The sequence below is a fragment of the Condylura cristata genome, unplaced genomic scaffold (assembly GCF_000260355.1).
Source record: "Condylura cristata isolate star-nosed mole 26May11 unplaced genomic scaffold, ConCri1.0 scaffold00005, whole genome shotgun sequence".
Taxonomy (NCBI): Eukaryota; Metazoa; Chordata; class Mammalia; order Eulipotyphla; family Talpidae; genus Condylura; species Condylura cristata.
The window spans coordinates 42,316,265-42,318,836 of record NW_004567106.1 but is presented as its reverse complement, the minus strand read 5'-3'; the positions used below and the strand labels follow the sequence as shown (position 1 = coordinate 42,318,836).

General features: G+C 30.7%; 1 protein-coding gene across 4 annotated transcripts in view; it reads right to left on the bottom strand.

The window, feature by feature from the left end:
- Window positions 1-2,572, bottom strand: part of FAM185A (family with sequence similarity 185, member A) — a 33,571-nt gene that overhangs the window by 25,047 nt on the left and 5,952 nt on the right. For all 4 annotated transcript variants that reach the window (XR_001145116.1, XM_004677154.2, XM_012721111.1 and 1 more), the window contains exon 3: window positions 2,021-2,113. Coding sequence is in view for 3 of the 4 variants with exons in the window: in XM_004677154.2 (XP_004677211.1) it covers window positions 2,021-2,113 (93 nt within the window). In the remaining variant the exon portion in view is untranslated. The remainder of the gene's footprint in view (window positions 1-2,020; window positions 2,114-2,572) is intronic.

Below are 2,572 nucleotides of genomic sequence, written 5' to 3'. Positions count from 1 at the left end.
CTGAGCCACCAGGGAGGGCCCATCACAGTTTCTTTTAAGCTAATTGTAGACTCACAGGAATTATTACTTTAAATCTAGTTTCAATATGTCTCATACAAAAGATATCTTACTAAATAACTTCAGATCTATGAGGATACAAATGTTTTTTTATTCCTCAGCAGTACAGTACAGGTACAAAATTCTGGGGAAAAAAAATCTTTGAACTACAAAATTTCTTCATGAAAAGTTGTTTTTTGCATAGTTTCATACTTTTCAAGTATTTCCATGAAGTAGATTAACAATTGGAAATACTCTAGTTTTTTATAGATAGTGAAGTTGTTTGGGGAAATACCAAAAAGATAAACATTGAAAGAATATTTGAAACTTAACTGAGTTGGCAAAGAGGAACTTTTGATTAGACTCTCCCCTAAACCAAATAAAATCATTAGGAGACTCCTTATTAGTATCTGGGAAATGTAAAGGATTTACATTGTTTAAGGAACAAAATATTTTACCATTTGGGATGCAAGAAAAATATTCTCCCCTGCCTCACTGAAGCAAGTTAAAGTACAAACCCTTCCCCACCACAATAATAGAGATGTTATTTTCACCTGTCATCCCCCAAAAAATTCATTTAAAGGTCACAGATAATGCATTGCATCAGATACTAACCAGAACAATTAAACTTAAGGTACCATGATTTGCAACAAAATACTGAGACTTGATCTATAGTAATTGATATAGAAAAACAGTCAAAAACAATTTCTTTGGATTCAACTACATAGTTTCTTATTAGCAGCAGTAGCTATTTAAAGTACAAAGAGAGAAATGTAGGACCAAACAAAAATTAATAACTCCCTGACAGATGCAATTATAATTTTCTTTTCTACATGAAAAGAAAAAAATTCACAAGTCTAGTTATTTCAAGTCATTAATAAATTGAACAAGTAATAACAGCCAAGTTTCAAGGAAGCATGGTAGCTTTGTACGCCAAGCTAAGAAAGAAGTCATGTATTTATTCTTGTTGCTATACTAAATTACAAAAGTAAAAATTGATTAAAAAATACAAGTTATAGGCTTACATTCACAGTTAACAGCTGACATTTCTAGGCTAACAAAAGCTCTTGGAAAACAGTAATGATATGTAATGGTGCCATCTTGTGGAAAATACTGAAGACAGTTAACTTCTGAAACTTATTCTTTAAAAGACAAAATAAACAAGATTTAGCACATAAAAATTTAACCCCAATACCAGGGTTATTACTTACTGATTGATTTAACCCACAATCATAAAAATAAAAATCTTTCCAGAACTAGCATCAAACATTATTTAAAACTGTTATTGATTCCAAATAAGGAATTAATTATCAAAATAAATTACAAACTAAAATTTAAGCCATAATAATATTTAATCACCTCAGTTTCAGATCTGAACTTAGTAGTGAGGTAAAATGCATTAAAAAAGAAATGTTAAGCCACACATTTTGTAGACCTAAACTATGTGAACCAACCTGATGCAATCTGCAATTACAAAAAAAAATAATAAAAATGAAGTTCATTCATTTGAAAAGAACACTCTTGTGCTTACTGCAGCTTTATTTATAATAGGCAACAGCTGAAAACTAACCAAGTGCCCACGGACATATGACTGGATAATGAATATGTGGTAAGTATACACAATGGAACACTATTCAGCTAGACAAGAAGAAACTCGAAAATTTGCAACAATATGAATAGACCTAAAGAATTGAATGCTTAGTGAAATAAGTTAGATGTTTTTACTTAGATGGGGTATAACAAGTGGATTAACTAAATAAAATAACAATAAACTTTTAGACTATAAGACTAGTGACTACAGGAGGAAAGAGGTAAAGAGTTGGGCAAACTGAGTCAAAGACGCCAATGATAGGGTGAGTGAGAGAACGGAACTTTTCATGGAGAATTTAATGTAGTACATATACATGCTGACGCTTGATGATACACCCCAGAAACATATACAAAGCAATGTTATTTCAATAAAGAAAGTAAGTTTGAACCTTACACTTTTATCTGATGCATGAATATCTACATTTCCATAAACTGTTCCCAGGCAGATCACTTCACCTCCTTTTGTTTGAACATGTACATTTTGACTCTGAAAGACAAAAATATATTAACTCTGAAAAAAATATATTAACTCACACTAAAAAAATCCTAACAGTTTTATACATTTCTTTTTAAATTACAAAATAAAATAGCAATAAAGGAAGCAGGAATCAAATCAATATGCACTGTTTGGAATAAAATCAACTAGAAGAGAATGACAACTACTATTACAAGAATTAAGCCAACTGGATTTAAATAGGAAAAAGAAGAGATATTCAAATGTTCCAGGAGCCTATCAAAAACCCCAATGACTTTTTTTAATCTAACTTTTTATTTTTTTATTTTATAATTTTTAAAACTATTATTTTAATAGTTTATTTTTACATCATTTTGTACAGTTTTTTCCATCTCAATTGTAATCCCCATGGGTTTCCTATCACCAAGTCACCCATGTGCCATCACCACAGTCCAGCGCACTTCACTGCCCCCAATGATTTTGATCCCATTT